At 44.8% G+C, this 16,000-nt stretch overlaps 1 protein-coding gene across 1 annotated transcript in view; it reads right to left on the bottom strand.

The window, feature by feature from the left end:
* LOC145339392 (NACHT, LRR and PYD domains-containing protein 3-like) overlaps positions 1-15,195 on the bottom strand; it is a 68,465-nt gene extending 53,270 nt beyond the window's left edge. The window contains exons 1-2 of the mRNA XM_080183839.1: positions 15,113-15,195; positions 3,369-3,464 (exon numbers count right to left, since the gene is read on the bottom strand). Of these exons, the coding sequence (XP_080039965.1) occupies positions 3,369-3,432 (64 nt within the window). The 5' untranslated portion in view covers positions 3,433-3,464; positions 15,113-15,195. The remainder of the gene's footprint in view (positions 1-3,368; positions 3,465-15,112) is intronic.
* Positions 15,196-16,000: the final 805 nt, after the last annotated feature.

Genomic DNA, 16,000 nt, shown 5'->3' with positions numbered 1-16,000 from the left:
GTAAGGTGACCAGAACTGTACGCAGTACTCCAAATGCGGTCTAACCAACGTTCTGTACAACTGTAGCAATAGACGCCAGCTCTTGTACTCTATACCCCTTCCTATAAAGGCTAGCATACCATAGGCTTTCTTCACAACCTTCTCCACTTGTGTTGCCACCTTCAGAGACTTATGCACTTGCACTCCCAGGTCCTTCTGCATTTCTATACTCTTAATAGGTCTACCCTTTATCATGTAACTCCCCTCTACATTATTCCTTCCAAAATGCATCACCTCGCATTTATCAGGATTAAATTCCATCTGCCATCTACCTGCCCAATATACCAGCCTATCTATATCCTGCTGTGTCACCTGACAGTCCTCACTATCCGCCAATCCAGCCATCTTTGTGTCATCTGAAAACTTGCTGATCACACCACGTACGCCCTCTTCCAAGTCATTTATGTATATTACGAATAGAAGAGGTCCCAGTACTGAGCCCTGCGCCACACCACTGGTGACAGACCTCCAGCCAGAAAAGGACTCTTCCACTACTACTCTCTGTCTCCTGTTGCCTAGCCAGTTTTCAATCCATCTAGCTACCTGTCCTTGTATCCCATGTGCCTTAACTTTTTCTACCAGCCTACCATGAGGGACTTTGTCAAACACCTTACTAAACTCCATATAGATGACATCAACGGCTCGTCCATCGTCAATCGTTTTTGTCACCTCCTCAAAAAATTCTACCAGATTTGTAAGGCAAGACCTCCCCCGAACAAAGCCATGCTGTGTATCCCTAATCAGATCGCAATGCTCCAAATGCGTATACATCCTAAGAGTTTTTTCCAACAATTTTCCTACTACCGATGTCAAACTCACTGGTCTATAATTACCAGGGTTATCCCTACTGCCCTTTTTAAACAGAGGTACCACATTTGCTACCCTCCAGTCCTCTGGGACCTCACCTGTGTCCAAAGAAGAGACACAGATTTGCGTCAGAGGCCCAGCAATTTCATCTTTCACCTCCCTAAGCAGCCTGGGATAAATACCATCAGGCCCCGGAGCTTTATCCGTTTTTATGATACCTAAAAACCCTAACACTTCCTCCCTCGTAATGGATATTTCTTTCAAATGATCTACAGCTCCCTCCAAGACATTACAAGACACCAAACGCCTCTCCTTTGTGAATACCGATGCAAAGTATTCATTCAGGATCTCCCTTGGCCCAGTTCATTACCCAGTACCAAATTCGATGTAGCCCCACCTCTTGTCAGCTGATCCACATATTGTGTCAGGAAACCCTCCTGAACACACTGTACAAAAACTGCCCCATCCGAACTATTAGACCTATAAAGATTCCGATCAATATTCAGAAAGTTAAAGTCACCCATGACAACTATCCTGTGACCTTCACACCTATCCATAATCTGCTTTGCAATTTCTTCCTCCACATCTTTATTACTATTTGGGGGCCTATAGAAAACTCCTAACAACGTGACCACTCCTTTCCTATTTCTAACTTCAGCCCATATTACCTCAGGAGGCAGATCCCCTTCGAACTGCCTTTCTTCAGCCGTTAAACTATCCTTGATTAGCAATGCTACTCCACCTCTTTCACCACCTGTTTGGTTTCATTGGTCAGAACATTGAATAGGAGTTCTACAAGACATCTGTGAGGCCATACTTGGAATACTGGGTACAGTTCTGGTCACCCTATTATTATAGGGTGACATAATGGATATCATTAAACTAGAAAGAGTGCAGAAAATATTTACTAGGATGTTACCGGGACTTGATAGTTTGAATGAAAAGGTGAGACTGGGGCTTTTTTCCCCAGAGCGTCGGATGTTTAGGGGTCATCTTATAGTGGTCTGTAAATTAATGAGGGGAATAAGTAAGGTAGACAGTCAACAACCTTTCCCAAATGTAGAAGGGTCTCAAACTAGACAGCACAGGTTTAAGGGGAGAGGGGGGGGGTACACAAAACAGACCAGAGGGGCAGTATTTTCCACAGGGGGTGGTGAGTGTCTGGAACAAGCTGCCAGAGGTGTTAATAGAGTCAGATACAATGTTTTCTTTTAAAAAGCATTTAGAAGTTACAGGGGTAAGATGGGTATTGGGATATGGACCAAACACAGGCAATTGGGACCAGCTTACTGGTTTAAAAAAAGGCTGGCATGGAGAAGCTGGGCCGAAGGGCCTGTTTCCCTGCTGTAAACCTCTGACTAAATGACTTTATGAATATTGTGCCTAGTTAACGAGCTCATTATTTAACAAATCGTGCATTAGATGCTATTGAAAGGAAGTTAACTGGATTAATATCCAGAAGAAGTGGGTTATCTTATGAGGAAACACGAGACAGACTGGGCTTGTTTCCTTCAGAGTCCAGAAAAGTGAGCAGTGACTTGATTGAAGCCTCTAAAATCCGGCATTGACACTGAGGACATGGAAAGGATGTTTCCCCTTGTGGGTACGTCCAGGACACTATTTAAAACAAAGTTGTCTTTTTAGGTCAGAGATGATGAGTTTTTTTCTTTCAGAGGCTGTTGATTTTGAAACACAAACAGATCAGTGATGATCCCATTGAACAGCAGAAGTGATGAAGGGGCAGAACGGCCTCCTTCTGCTCCTATTTCAGATGTTTGTATGAATTGTTTGTTCTCCCTTTTCCACTTATCTTTCCATTGTCCTTGATGGGTTCATGGTACAGACGCTGGGGCCCTTCCTTCTGAAACCGAGAATGAGAAACCCCACTCCTGTTCCAGCCTTGCAGTTTCACATTGACCCAGCCTCTTATTTCCCTCCTGACCTGACCCAGCACAGAATAATCCCGATATCACTAACTCATGCTTTGTTTTCCATTCCAGTGCTTCAGTTTTAACAGCTCCTCTATGAACATCTTTCCATCTGTGTCACTACTTCAAAACATGGATCTTTTTGGTCTTTGCTCCTTCTCAAAGACGATCCCACCAGTTCCAGGATATTCTTTCCTCTGGTACGAGGGGGTAACTTACCATGTGTGATGTGCCAGGGCTGTAGAAGAATCTGTCTATTCCCCTGACAACAGAATCTCCAACCACTATCACTCCTATTTCTGTGGCCCACGTCTCTCACTGTTACTCAGGAACACTCTGCTTGAGTCACCCTTTGTCAACCTTACAATGTCCAAATTTGAATGTGAACTCAGCTGTTTGACAACAATTTGAAAACTGCCTCCGGGGACACAGAGGAGATTCACAAATCACACCCGGCCCCTGGGCTGAACTTTGGATAAACCCGCTCTAGATGGTGCCTCACTCCCAATTTCTACTCAGTCCCTGTCCTGTTCCCTCTTCCTGTGAGAGCAGCAGACAAGACAGAAATTATATCTGTATTTTGTGTGATCCTACCTGTGTCCAATCTCATTCTTGTTGGAGATATTGAACATTCTCCCCTGTTTGAACCTTCAGCCATGATATTGACAGACGTTCCCTGATTCTGAGACTCTGTAATAAGGATAATATCAGGGTCAGGGTCAGATGTAAATATGAAAATCAGAAGCAGAGCATTAAGATCTTCACTGTGATGTAAGATATATTTCAGAATATTACAATTACACATGTTACTGCGATATTAGTGGCAGCTGTTTCACAAAATACCAGTCACCCTCATCAGGTCCCCTGAAAAATCCACCCTTCACCCTTGTAATCCTCTGTCCCATTCCCAGTTTCCACTTCCCTCTCCAAAGTCACTGAACATGTTGTTACCTCCCAAATCCAGGACCATTTTTGCAGGAGCTCCATACAGTCAAGTTTGTACCCTGTCACTGCTGTTAAAAATCACAAATACTATCCTATCCAACTCTGAAGGGGGAAAAGTTTCAAGGGAATAGAGTAGTAGGTAAGTTACTGGAAGGAGTACTAAGCGATAGGATCTACAAATACTTGGATGGACAGGGACTTATTAGAGAGAGTCAACATGGCTATGTGCGTGGTAGATCATGTTTAAGCAACCTGTTAAAGTTTTTCGAGGAGGTTACCATAAGAACATAAGAAATAGGAGCAGGAGTAGGCCATCTAGCCCTTCGAGCCTGCCCCGCCATTCAATAAGATCATGGCTGATCTGTCGTGGCTCAGTTCCACATTCCCGCCCTCTCCCCATAACCCTTAATCCCCTCTCTTATCAAAAACCCATCAACCCGCGTCTTAAATATATTTAGCGAGGCAGCCTCCACCACCTCAACGGGCAGAGAATTCCAGAGATTCACCACCCTTTGAGTGAAGAAGTTCAGGAAAATATTGAGTGGTGGGAGTGTGGAATGAGCTGCCAGATGAAGTGGTGAGAGGGGGCTCACTTTCAACATTTAAGAAAACCTTCTTCAGGTACATAGATGAGATGGGAGTGGAGTGATATGGTCCAAGTGCAGGTGAGTGGGACTAGGCAGAACAATGGATCAGCAAAGCCAAGAAGGGCCAAAAGGCCTGTTTCTGTGCTGTAGTGTTCTATAGTTCCACGATTCTATGGTGGAGCATGGGAATTCAAATCTGAAAAAGCATCAGTCAGCTACACATCATCTGGAAAGCTCAGAGCAGATACAGGAGCAAAGGAATCCATATCATTCCAAAAGACTTTGGATAATAATAGATAAGGACAAGAGTGACTCTTGGTTCAATTGGACAAGGGCCAAATACATCCAAATTAGACAGGAACAGGGGAATGTGGATTGGGAGCGGCTCCTTGAGGACAGATCCACCTCTCTCATGTGGGAAGCTTTTAAAGGCCAATTGGTTGAAATGCAGGAAATGCCTGACCCGGAAAAATGAAGGATAGAAATACCAGAATTCGGGAACCATGGATGACCAGGAAAATTGTAAGCTTAGTCAAAAAGGAAACATAAAATAGGTCTCGGCAACTAAAAAACTGACAAAGCCCCTGAGGTGTAGAGAGAAAATAGGAAGGAATTTAATTGTCAAATTATGAAGGCTGAAATGTTTTCAGCAAACAGGGCGAAGGAGAATCCCAGGTCTTTTATGTCTGTATTCTGAGCAAGAGGGTAGCCCAAGAAAGAATAGGCCCACTCATGGCCAATGGAGGGAAGTTATGTGTGGAGTCACAGGAAGGTGGTGAGATCCTTAATGAGTCGTTTGTGTCCATATTCATCATGGAGATGGGTGTGAAGGATGTTGAGGCCAAGGAGATGGGTGTGAAGGATGTTGAGGCCAAGGATAGGTGTGTGAACACTCGAGAGAATGTCAATACATCGAAGGAGAAAGTGATAGGTGTCTAAATTAAATTAAGGTAGACAAGTCCTTGGGGCCAGATGGGATTGACCCCAGTTTACTGTGGGGGGAAAGAAATAGGGGAATAAAAAAGATATCGTCACATCCTCTTTAACCACAGACGAGATTCCAGATGACTGGAGAATAGCCATTGTTGATCCATTGTTTCAGAAAGAAAGTCAGCAAAATCCAGGAAATCAAGGGTTAGTGAGCCTAACGTCTGTGGTGGAGAAGCTTCTGGTGAGGATATGTGCACATTTGGAAGAAACTGACTAGCTTGTGTCAGGCAGCGTGGTTTTTATAAGGGAAAGTCATGTCTCACCAACTTGACTGAGGTTTTTGAAGAGGTGATGAAGATATCTGATGAGGGAAGGTCTGTGGATGTAGTTTATATGGACTGTAGTAAGGCATTTGACAGGATGCCACATGGCAGACTTGTACAACAACTGAAATCACAAGGAATTGGGTGGGCTGGCTAGACGGAAACAGAACTGGCTTGGTGATAGCAGACAGAGGGCAGGATGTTACGGCTGTGCTCGTCCCAAAACCGTAAAAGCCAACCCGAGGTCAACAAACCTTACCTCGGCTTTCCGATTCTCATGGTGGGCAGAAAAGGAAAATTCGCCCCAGAAAGCAGCAGGGCAAGGGGTTTTTTTTCAGAATGGTGATCTATAGTTAGTAATGTTCTGCAGGAATTAGTGCTGGGACCTATTTCATTCGGAGAAAACTGGATGGGCTGATTAGTAAGTTTACGGGTGACATGAAGATTGGTGGAGAGGGCAATAGTGTTCAGTTTACAACAGGATATAGATAGGTTGGAAACTTGGGCACAGAAATGGCAAATGAAATGTAATCTGGATAAATGTGAGGTGCTGCATTTTGGAGGATCAAGTTTATGTGTGAATTGTACAGTAAACGGCAGAAGGCTTTGGAACATTAAGATGCAGCGGGATCTGGGTGTGCAGGTCCACAGTTCCCTAAACATGGCAACATAGGTGGCCATAGTTATTGAGAAGACATATGGCCAGGGTATTGATTACAAGCGTTGGTAAATCATGTTGCACCTATATATAACATTGGTTCGGCCACATTTGGAGTATTGCCTGCAGTTCTGGTCACCACACCACCAGAAGGATGTGGAAGCTTTGCAGAACACAAATAAGATTCACCAGGATGTTGCCTGGTCTGAAGGGTGTTGGCTGTGGTGAGAGGTTGAATAAACAAGGATTGTTTTCACTGGACAGCCAGAGGCTGAGTGGAGACCTGATAGAGGTTTAGAAACTTATGAGATGCATGGACATGGTGCAAATTCAGAAGCTTTTTCCCCAGGGTGTAAGTGTCAGTAAAAGGGTTCAAGGTGAAAGAGGGGGAAAGTTTGAGACAGATGTGCAGGGGATGTTTTTCACACAGAGAATGGTTGGAGCCTGGAACATGCAGCCAGAGGAGGTGGTTGACACAGGCACATTCGCAACATTTAAGGCCATCATAGAATCATAGAAACCCTATAGTGCAGAATGAGGCCATTTGGCCCATTGAGTCTGCACCGACCACAATCCCACCCATTCCCTATCATATTTACCCGCTAATCCCTCTAAACTACACATCTCAGAACACTAAGGGGCAATTTTAGCGTGGCCAATCAACTAAACCGCACATCTGTGGGAGGAAACTGGAGCACCCGGAGGAAACCCACGCAGACATGAGGAGAATGTGCAAACTCCACACAGACAGTGACCCGAGCTGGGAATCAAACCCAGGTCCCTGGAGCTGTGAAACAGCAGTGCAAACCACTGTGTTACCCCTAGATGGCATTTGGATGGGTAGATGGATAAGGAAGGAATAGAGGGATACAGGCCGAGTAAGGGCAGAAGGGCTTTTTATTTCAGTTAGCACATCATAATCGGCACAGGTTTGGAGGGCCGAAGGTTGTGTTCTTGTGTTGTACTTTTCTTTGCTCTAGGAGCACTCTTACAACATGTTTAATGTGAGTCAGGGTGTGTGAAACCTATCTATGAAACAGTGAAAGTCAGTGGAAAACAAACCAAGGTGGTGATGGACACGGGAGCCTCTGCCTCTGTAATCAGTGAAAGGACCAACAAGATAACTTGGGACTCTAACCAGGCACCAGCCCTTACTCAGACAGGGATCAAACTTCAGACGTACACCAGAGAGCCCAGACCATTGCTTCCAGTGTTAGAAATGGGCATTGTACACAAAGGGAGGACACATGTCCCTGTGGTAAAAGGAAAGGAGCCTTATCCATAGGGCACGGCTGCTCAGTGAAGTTCTGTAGAACTGGGATGAAATAAAGCACACAAAGGTGACAGAGGATTCCAGTCAGAAATAGTCAGATGAACTGGGTACATTGCGTGGCACCACAGTGAAGTTGTTTGTTGATCCACAGATTATCCTCCTCACTTTTTCAAGTACTGGACAGTGTCCTTCACCATGAAAGGTAAAGTGGAGGAGGAGGAGTTTGATTCTTTGCAGCCACTCGATGAGTCCATTCAGTTGGCGAGCATCAAATATCCCTGTTATTAAAAATGATGATACTGTGTGTACGTGATTACCTGGAGTTTCTGTTTTCAAACCGTGCTGGGAACAATGGATAATCTGTGACAAGGTTTTCCTCCTGTAGCTGTTCATTTTTATGACATCTAATTACAGGGAAAACTGAGGAGGAGCACCTCAGCAACCCTGAATCAAGTGTTAGAGTCTTCAGAAACAGCATTGCATCAGAACTGTACCAAATGCATTTTCTAGGCGCAAAGTGTGGAATATCTCAGTCACAAAACCATAGTGCAGGGTTCATCACTTGTGAAGGAAAAAGCTCCAGATTCCAATAATGTGTCCGGGCTCAGGTAATTTTTGGGTTAAGTTAACTATTTTCCAAGGAAAATAACCACAACCTATCTAATCTCTCCTCATAGCAACAGTATTCTAGCCCTGGCACCATTCTTGTAAACCTCCTCTACATTCATTCCTGAACAATTCCATTCTTACTGTAATATGGGGACAAGAACTGCACACTACATTTCAGCTGTGGCCTCATCAGTATTTTGTCCAATTCCAACATTACATCCCTAGTTTTATATTCTATACCTCTGGCAGTGAAGGGGAACATTCCCTGTGCCTTCATTACAACCTTATCTACTTGAACTGCTGCATTTAGGCACCAGTGTAGTTGTACACCATGATCATTCACCTTATCTATTCCTCTTAATATATTTCCATTTATCGTGTAATCTCTATAACTGCTTTACCTCCCTAATGACATGACTTCACACTCTTCTGTGTTAAAATGCATCTGCCTCTTCACCACCTACTCCACCAACCCATTTATATTATTTCAAAATTATAGCTACCCTCTACACTGTTCACTACTCGGCCAATGTTTTTCCATCTGCAAATTTTAGTCTCCCCTACCCAAAGGTAGATGAGTCTAAAACTGGAGGTTTAAGGTGAGAGGGGAGAGATACAAAAGTGTCCAGAGGGGCATCTTTTTTCATACAGAGGGTGGTGAGTGTCTGGAACAAGCTGCCAGAGGTAGCAGTAGAGGCGGGTACAATTTTATTTTTTAGAAAAACATTTAGATAGTTACATGGGTAGGATGGGTATAGAGGGATAAGAGCCAAATGCGGGCAATTGGGATTAGCTTAGGGATTTAAAAAAATAAGGGCAGCATGGGCAAGTTGGGCCGAAGGGCCTGTTTCCATGCTGTAAATCTCTATGGCTATGACTTTGTAATTTCCAAATCGTGCTGCCCCATTCATTTCCACAATGTTAATCTGTAACACAAAGTGTAAGGAGCTGCAAAAGCGAGCACTGTGGAACATTTTATCCAGTTTGCCACATTACACTCTACCCCGTGGGTTTTTACACTTTTCACCAATCTGCCATATGGGACCTTGCCAAACGCCTGGCTAAGTTCCATGTACACAACACACACAGCACGACCTCCAGCATCCTTTCTCATCACATCCTCAAAGAATTCAATCAAATTTGTGAAGCAAGATCTTCCTTTAACAAATACACATTGACCATTCCTGATAAATCTCTGCCTTTCTACTTGACAATTAATCCACTCACTCAGGATTATTTCCATTAATTTGCCCACCACCAATTTAAGGCTAACTGGCCTATAATTGTTTGGCATTTCCCTTGACATCTTTTTTTAAAACAATTGAACTAAGTTTGCCTTTCTGCAGCCCTCAGTTATCTCCTCTATATCTAGTGATGGTTGGAAAATCATTATCAGAATAGTCAGTGGGGTGTTGGCTTGGCTGTGGAAGATGGGCTGGAATTCTGTGCTATGTTGGGTGGTTCTCGATGGGTGCACTGAGCTGCAAGTGAGACAGTGTTGTATCCATCAGCTGGTGGGGGGACAGTTATGTTGCCCTATTCAGGATGGAGGGGCTAATCTTGTGGTGAAGAGAAATGGCTTTGTCCCATGGATCTCTGGGAGGTTTGTAGACAGGTCACGTGATGGGAGTGGAGTTAGGGTGTAGTGTGGGACCTGTGGGCAATGTTAGGCCTTTGGGTGGTCAAGGAAGTTGCCAGAGGGACGGATGGCCAGGGGGATGGTCAGTGAAAGGCTTGGACAGGACATGTTCAGTGTGGTGTTGGCAGACGGTGAATGAAGTTCCTCTGGGGTGTCATATTTTCAATGACGTCGTTACTTGGTGGAGATCGGTCAGATTGTCAGCTGGGTCAGTCATCAGAATGGTCAAGTCTTTGGATGGTGCTCAGTGGGGAGGGTGGGCTGCAGGGGGATGTTCAGATGGTCTGGATGATCAGTGGGTATAGGGGTCAGTAGTGAATGGTGCTCAGTGGGGAGGGTGGGCTGCAGGGGGATGTTCAGATGGTCTGGATGATCAGTGGGTATAGGGGTCAGTAGTGAATGGTGCTCAGTGGGGAGGGTGGGCTGCAGGGGGATGTTCAGATGGTCTGGATGATCAGTGGGTATAGGGGTCAGTAGTGAATGGTGCTCAGTGGGGAGGGTGGGCTGCAGGGGGATGTTCAGATGGTCTGGATGATCAGTGGGTATAGGGGTCAGTAGTGAATGGTGCTCAGTGGGGAGGGTGGGCTGCAGGGGGATGTTCAGATGGTCTGGATGATCAGTGGGTATAGGGGTCAGTAGTGAATGGTGCTCAGTGGGGAGGGTGGGCTGCAGGGGGATGTTCAGATGGTCTGGATGATCAGTGGGTACAGGGGTCAGTAGTGAATGGTGCTCAGTGGGGAGGGTGGGCTGCAGGGGGATGTTCAGATGGTCTGGATGATCAGTGGGTACAGGGGTCAGGAGTGAATGGTGCTCAGTGGGGAGGGTGGGCTGCAGGGGGATGTTCAGATGGTCTGGATGATCAGTGGGTATAGGGGTCAGTATTGAATGGTGCTCAGTGGGGAGGGTGGGCTGCAGGGGGATGTTCAGATGGTCTGGATGATCAGTGGGTATAGGGGTCAGTAGTGAATGGTGCTCAGTGGGGAGGGTGGGCTGCAGGGGGATGTTCAGATGGTCTGGATGATCAGTGGGTACAGGGGTCAGTAGTGAATGGTGCTCAGTGGGGAGGGTGGGCTGCAGGGGGATGTTCAGATGGTCTGGATGATCAGTGGGTATAGGGGTCAGTATTGAATGGTGCTCAGTGGGGAGGGTGGGCTGCAGGGGGATGTTCAGATGGTCTGGATGATCAGTGGGTATAGGGGTCAGTAGTGAATGGTGCTCAGTGGGGAGGGTGGGCTGCAGGGGGATGTTCAGATGGTCTGGATGATCAGTGGGTATAGGGGTCAGTAGTGAATGGTGCTCAGTGGGGAGGGTGGGCTGCAGGGGGATGTTCAGATGGTCTGGATGATCAGTGGGTATAGGGGTCAGTAGTGAATGGTGCTCAGTGGGGAGGGTGGGCTGCAGGGGGATGTTCAGATGGTCTGGATCAGTGGGTATAGGGGTCAGTAGTGAATGGTGCTCCGTGGGGAGGGTGGGCTGCAGGGGGATGTTCAGATGGTCTGGATGATCAGTGGGTATAGGGGTCAGTAGTGAATGGTGCTCAGTGGGGAGGGTGGGCTGCAGGGGGATGTTCAGATGGTCTGGATGATCAGTGGGTACAGGGGTCAGTAGTGAATGGTGCTCAGTGGGGAGGGTGGGCTGCAGGGGGATGTTCAGATGGTCTGGATGATCAGTGGGTATAGGGGTCAGTATTGAATGGTGCTCAGTGGGGAGGGTGGGCTGCAGGGGGATGTTCAGATGGTCTGGATGATCAGTGGGTATAGGGGTCAGTAGTGAATGGTGCTCAGTGGGGAGGGTGGGCTGCAGGGGGATGTTCAGATGGTCTGGATGATCAGTGGGTATAGGGGTCAGTAGTGAATGGTGCTCAGTGGGGAGGGTGGGCTGCAGGGGGATGTTCAGATGGTCTGGATGATCAGTGGGTATAGGGGCAGTAGGGAATGGTGCTCAGTGGGGAGGGTGGGCTGCAGGGGGATGTTCAGATGGTCTGGATGATCAGTGGGTATAGGGGTCAGTAGTGAATGGTGCTCAGTGGGGAGGGTGGGCTGCAGGGGGATGTTCAGATGGTCTGGATGATCAGTGGGTATAGGGGTCAGTAGTGAATGGTGCTCAGTGGGGAGGGTGGGCTGCAGGGGGATGTTCAGATGGTCTGGATGATCAGTGGGTATAGGGGTCAGTAGTGAATGGTGCTCAATGGCATTTAGTCAGTGACGAGTTGACTGGGGGTAATTAAATTTGTAGTCCTGAGGAAGGGAGGTGGGGTTTCCCCAAGGGGCTCATAATAACTCACATGGCAGTGTCTGGTAGGCAGGCATGGTCTGGTGGGTTCACATGGAAGACACTGTCAGAAGTGTTCTGTAGATCAGGTGGTTTTCCGTGGGATCCAGTGGAATGTGGAGGTGGTGAAGTCGGGACACGGGGAGGGGAACTGATGTTCTATGGATTTGGCCAGAGGGGATCGAGGGGACGGTCAGGATGTTAGAAAGTTAAATGTGGAATAACATGGAGTGTCATGGCAGTCTATTGTTCTTATTGGATTATTAGCCACTGGTGGGTGGTCTATGGATCTAAAGATCTATCGATCACCATATTATCAACAGATACCTCAGTAATCTAGTGAGATCTAAATTTGAAGTAGATTTAATTCTTCTAAATTGGTCTAAGTGATGACTATTGTCAGTCAGTCTGAACAATCGGAAGTTTGTAATTTACATCACAATATCTGGTGGATCCATTACAGGACGATGGGCTCAGTTAAAGATTGAACTTCTCGGGTAATTGTCACACAAGATTTACCGGGGGATTCTGGGGTGTGGTGTGGGTGTCCCCAGCATCTTTTTTGGGTATGCCCAAATAGGATGTCTCAGAGTGTGAAAAGTATGAGCCCAAATTGAATATAACCTAAAACATTAGTTCAGCCTTAAGCAGGAATAATGAGTTGAACATTGGACATGTACTTAAACAAGAACATAACCTGTTCAGAGAGGTGAAGAAAATGTTGATAAAAATGGTGCCAGAAATGACATTGGTAACATTACATTCAGTTACACTGATAACATTCAGATACATTAGCAACATGGAGAACAGCATTGAGAAGTATTTTCAATAGATGTTTAAAGTTCTGAGCGGTTTAGACGAAGTGCAGAGAAACTGTAACTATTGCTGAAAAAATTGAATATATTTGTCTCAATTTCACCGATATCTTCCAAAGAAAACCAATCGATTTGAAGGAAACAGGGTGATAAGGGAGGTGGGATATTTGGGCTAGAAGGATTGACCTTGCAGTGTCCGGCACAGACTCGCTGACGTTCCTCAGTGCTGTTAACCATTCAATAAATCTACTGGGCCACTCTGTAAAATGCAACAAAGGCTCATGTTTCCTTTCTCAAATCACTGGAATAGTTGTTAGTATATTCTCGGTTCTTACCTTGTGCTGTGGTTCTTGATTCTGGTTCCAGAGAGTCCTGATAAATTAGTGTAGAGTTTACAGCAGATTATCGAACACACCCTGGGTAAAGAATAACTACACATCAGGGTCATAAACAAGACCTTCACCCTGATCAGCACAAACCATTAACACATTGTACTTTTATTTAGAGGTGCATCCGGATTAAATGGCATTTCATTTTAATTGAATTGTTCTGATTAGTTGCTGACCAATTTTGACAAGGATGTTCATTTTGTTGCCTGTTGATAGTGATTAAATTTCCCCCTGCTCTTTTAGAAACACAGAAAAACAGTCTCCATTTACTGGCTGTGATGTTTTTTTTTCTCTTTGTATTACGTATTGTATAATGTCTTTATTATTGGAATATCAACTTTCAAACATAGCAAAGTTCAAAACTCAAACATTGTTGGTTTATTGGGTTCAGACACCAGAGGATAGGAAACACTGAGATTTACCGTTAAAATATCTTCATTTTCAATCACTAGATTTTCACTTTATTTTGCTACAATTCTATCTGTGTAAATGTAATTTATTGATATTGTTGATGCATTAATCTCGGTACCCAGGCTTCTATTCTATTCTACTGCCCTGAACTTGTGTGTTTTCCATCATCGATAATTCTCCCAGCAACAGTAGATTAATGAGGAGAATGTCTCAGACTAGTCTCCAGTTGGTTATCTGCGCTATTTTTTGTTCACAGCCTGAGATGTGATCAGGAATATAGCAGCTAATTAGCCTCAATATTTGGTAATTAGCTTTGTCTGCTGGTTTCATTTTTTGGAATGGAATCACTCAATGTCTGTCACATGAGAGAACAGATCTATCAGAGGGAGTGGCAGTATTATCACAGGAGAGGTGGTGGGAACCCTCAGAATTGAACTTCTTGGGCAATGTCGTACAACCCTGACTAAAGGACCTCTGGCCTGTTGTAGGGACATCTTTGGATACCTCACAGTTAGGATGTCCCCAGCCCCACACTGCATGTCAGACGTGACTTAGAACATAAGAACATAAGAAATAGGAGCAGGAGTAGGCCATCTAGCCCTTCGAGCCTGCCCCGCCATTCAATAAGATCATGGCTGATCTGTCGTGGCTCAGTTCCACTTTCCCGCCCTCTCCCCATAACCCTTAATCCCCTCTCTTATCAAAAACCCATCAACCCGCGTCTTAAGTATATTGAGCGAGGCAGCCTCCACCACTTCAACGGGCAGAGAATTCCAGAGATTCACCACCCTTTGAGTGAAGAAGTTCCTCCTCAACTCCGTTCTAAACCGCCCCCCCTTTATCTTGAGGCTGTGCCCCCTAGTCCTACTGTCCTTTCTGAGCGGGAAGAGTCTCTCCACCTCTATCCTATCCATCCCATTCATCATCTTATACGTCTCAATGAGATGACTCAGTGACTTGCTCAGACCTTGGAGGTTACGATGAAACTTTATGAAACTTTGTTCCAGCTTCAAGCAGGAATATCCCCTCGAGTAAAAGACACACACTAGAGTGAAGATGTAAGGTTCACAGAGGACAAAGAAAAATTAGTAAAATCATACATGGATGAAGGAACTCAGTTGCATGATTACTGTCAGCACATGTGGAAGGGAGGTCGATAGAAGCTTTCATGTGATGTTACAAACACTGAACAGTTTAATATTAACTGCAGATAAACTGTTATCATTGTTAGAAGGATTTGGAAGCATTTTTATCCCATTTCACTTTGTTTAAACAGAAATGAAGAATTCTTGAAGGAAAGGATGAGGGGGTACATGGACAAATAGGGGAAAGATGGACTGGCTGGATTGGTATTATGGAAAACTAACACAGACACACTGACCTCCTAGAACTTTCTAACCTATCGATCCATGGCACCAAAACTCGAGATTGTTCAGATTCCCTACATTAAAACAATGTAAAGGTGGTGAGGATATTCTGGGCTCTTACCGTGAGCAGCCGTTCCCGCTCCTGGTTCCAGAAAGTCTGAACAAATTAGTACAGTGGATTCAACCGCTTATCAAACACACCCTGGGTAAAGATCAGTTACACACAGTCATAAATACGACCTTCAGTCTGATCAGTGCAACTCCTCACCACACCTTTCTCTTAATGCCAGCTGGGTCTGAATTAAACAGTATAATTTTACTGAATCCTTTCAATAAATCCGTAATCAGTTTAAACGAAGACATTCATTCTGTGTACCTAATAACAGAGAGTATTGTCCACAGATTCTTTAAGACCCACAGAGAAATAGTCAGCAGTTGTTAGATGTTATCACCCACTGTCTAACTTATCTATTATTTAATGAGGCAATTCCCGGGAGAACAAGGTTCAAAGATCAATGTTCATTTATGGGTTTCATCCGGCAGAGAACAGGCCACAATAAACTCTCTTCTTTGAAACATACTTGCTCTCAAACACTAAATTTAAATGTTGTACAAAATGATGGACATTTTGAGCATTAACTCGTGTGACTCTGTTACAATTGGTGACAGGATTCAGAAACTTCTAATCCAATTTCACAGAGGACTTATATACGTGTCTCAGATAGATAGAGAGAGAGAGGGAGAGATAGATAGACAGATAGATAGATAGATAGATACATAGATAGACAGATAGATAGATAACGACTGCACCAAAAAGTCAATATTTCACAATTTCCCTACGTTAAAATTTGATAATTGTTGTCACACAGCAGATTCATAAACATGAACTTCAGCCTGCTCAGTACAAATCCTCATCACATTTTCCCTAATTTAGTGCTGGGTCTGAATCACTCATATTCTCATTTATATTAACTTATACCGATAATTCACTGATCAAGTTGAACAAAGT

This window comes from Carcharhinus amblyrhynchos, unplaced genomic scaffold (genome assembly GCF_965287045.1).
Source record: "Carcharhinus amblyrhynchos unplaced genomic scaffold, sCarAmb.v2.hapA scaffold_439, whole genome shotgun sequence".
Taxonomy (NCBI): domain Eukaryota; kingdom Metazoa; phylum Chordata; class Chondrichthyes; order Carcharhiniformes; family Carcharhinidae; genus Carcharhinus; species Carcharhinus amblyrhynchos.
Note: the sequence above shows the minus strand (reverse complement) of the source record. Positions and strands in the feature narration are given on the sequence as shown.